We start from the raw sequence: 2,193 nt of genomic DNA, 5'->3' as shown, positions 1-2,193 counted from the left end.
AATACCATTGACAGCATTGTCAGTGTAAGGTTTACTGTAATGTTTTATGTATTTTGTGTGACATTCTAATTCTGTGTGGACTTTTAGGCTTTATCCTCCCAAGATATTTGGCGCCCTAGGCAACCGTCTTGTTTGTGCTTTTATATGTATTTGTTTCATTATATTTTGTTCACTGTAAGTAACATTGCAAAATTTTTACACTTTTTACATATTACATTTTCACATTCTTTATCTTTACTTTTTTTCCCTCCCTGACTATTCCTGTGTTACAGTTTTTTTCAGTTGCTAACAAGCGTTTGTCCAGCCATTTAACACATTTTCAAAACTCTTCACACAATTAGCAATACATCAGTCTTTTGTGGCCATACCATTCACACATTTCATGGGATTTTCACACAATTTACAGTCAGTAAACACATTTCCACAATGCTTACATTTTCATTACATACAAGATATGCCTTTTAACAAAACTTTAGATTATTTTTGTATTATTTACAATTGCTAACACACAGCATCCCACAATAGCAAATACAATTTGCTGAACCAAAGATACAGCATAAATGCAGCCTCCTTCAGCAATGGTATCAGTTCTAAAACAATATAGGCCCTATATCAGCTGATTACTAACAATTGAATAATTGGCCAATTGGGTAAACAGGTGATCCAAACAGCTGATCATAATATAGCTTAAAATTAGACACTTAAAAAGGGAAGCTTTTTGGAGTGATGTTTTTGGGAGTAGAAAGAGAATGTCTGGACGAGGAAGGCTGAGAGTGAGGGGCCCAGGGAGAGGCGCAGGCCCAGGGAGAGGTGCCGATGCAGGGAGAGGTCCAGGTGCAGGTGCAGGAAGAGGGGTAGGTGCAGGAAGAGGGGCTATTGCAAGAAGAGGTGCAGGCCCAGTACGAGTTGCTGGCCCAGGAAGAAGAGCAGGCCAGAGGAGAGGGCATGGAAGAGGGGTACGGATGCGTGGAGGCATTCAAAGAGCCGCAAGAACAGTGGTAACGGATCAAATCCGTGCTACAGTAATTGACCATGTGATTAACCATGGTCTGTCACTGAGACAGGCAGGTGAAAGGGTGCAGCCCAACTTGCCACGATCAACAATCGCCAGCATTGTTCGCACATTTCATCGAACCAACAGGTAGGCTTCATTTTACATGTATTATACAATTTACAATTTTACTTGATTTTACATGTAGGCCTATTTTCTATTCTCACTGGTAAATACTGTAAAGTCATATAGTAATTCTGTTTTTTTATCATCCCTCTAAAGGGTGCAACGTCTTCCTCGCTCTGGGGGAAGAGGAAGGCTCCTCAACAATGAGCAAGAGCTGGCCATCGTGGAAATGGTTGTGGCCAACAATGCAATGAAGTTACGTGAAATTCAGGCCAGAATTGTTCAAGACCAGGAGATGTTTCAAAACATCAACAGTATCAGCCTGACCACCATAACACGCACTCTGGATAAACACAGAGTGCGCATGAAGCAGCTCTACACTGTACCCTTCGATAGAAATAGTGACAGAGTGAAGGAGCTGCGAAGGCAGTATGTGCAGGTATACAGTATATTCAGTTCTATGTCCAGTTCTGTTTACTGAGCACTTTGTGAACAATACAGTACCACAGTGCATTGCAATACACTAATGATTTGATTTGCATGACCTTTGTTTCAGAGAGTAATGGAGTTGGAGGCCAACCAGGTTCCTCATGCCTTTATTTACGTCGACGAGGCCGGCTTCAACTTGGCAAAAAGGCGTCGCCGTGGAAGGAATGTCATTGGGCAAAGGGCTACAGTGGATGCACCAGGGCAGAGGGGGGCCAACATCACTATGTGTGCAGCCATTGGACATACAGGTCTGCTTCTGCACAAGTGTCAGGTGGGGCCTTACAACACAGAGCGCCTCCTTGCATTTCTCGATGACCTGTACCTGCACCTGGTTCCACAAGAGGATGATGAGGGTGACAGGACCTTCGTCATCACTTGGGACAATGTGGCTTTTCACCATTCACAGGCGGTGACAGCTTGGTTCAGGGACCACCCAATACTGGTGCGCCTCTTCCTTCCACCATATTCGCCCTTCCTAAACCCAATAGAAGATTTTTTTTCAGCATGGAGATGGAAGGTATATGACCACCGGCCCCATGATCGAATGACCCTGTTAGATGCCATGGATGCTGGCTGTAGGGACATTG

At 43.8% G+C, this 2,193-nt stretch overlaps 1 protein-coding gene across 1 annotated transcript in view; it reads left to right on the top strand.

The window, feature by feature from the left end:
• Positions 1-962: 962 nt before the first annotated feature.
• LOC134455274 (uncharacterized) overlaps positions 963-2,193 on the top strand; it is a 1,359-nt gene continuing 128 nt past the window's right edge. Inside the window, exons 1-3 of the mRNA XM_063206293.1 lie at positions 963-1,141; positions 1,274-1,556; positions 1,674-2,193. The exon at positions 1,674-2,193 is cut by the window's right edge and continues 128 nt beyond it. Of these exons, the coding sequence (XP_063062363.1) occupies positions 963-1,141; positions 1,274-1,556; positions 1,674-2,193 (982 nt within the window). The remainder of the gene's footprint in view (positions 1,142-1,273; positions 1,557-1,673) is intronic.

The sequence above is a fragment of the Engraulis encrasicolus genome, chromosome 9 (genome assembly GCF_034702125.1).
Source record: "Engraulis encrasicolus isolate BLACKSEA-1 chromosome 9, IST_EnEncr_1.0, whole genome shotgun sequence".
Classification (NCBI taxonomy): domain Eukaryota; kingdom Metazoa; phylum Chordata; class Actinopteri; order Clupeiformes; family Engraulidae; genus Engraulis; species Engraulis encrasicolus.
Note: the sequence above shows the minus strand (reverse complement) of the source record. Positions and strands in the feature narration are given on the sequence as shown.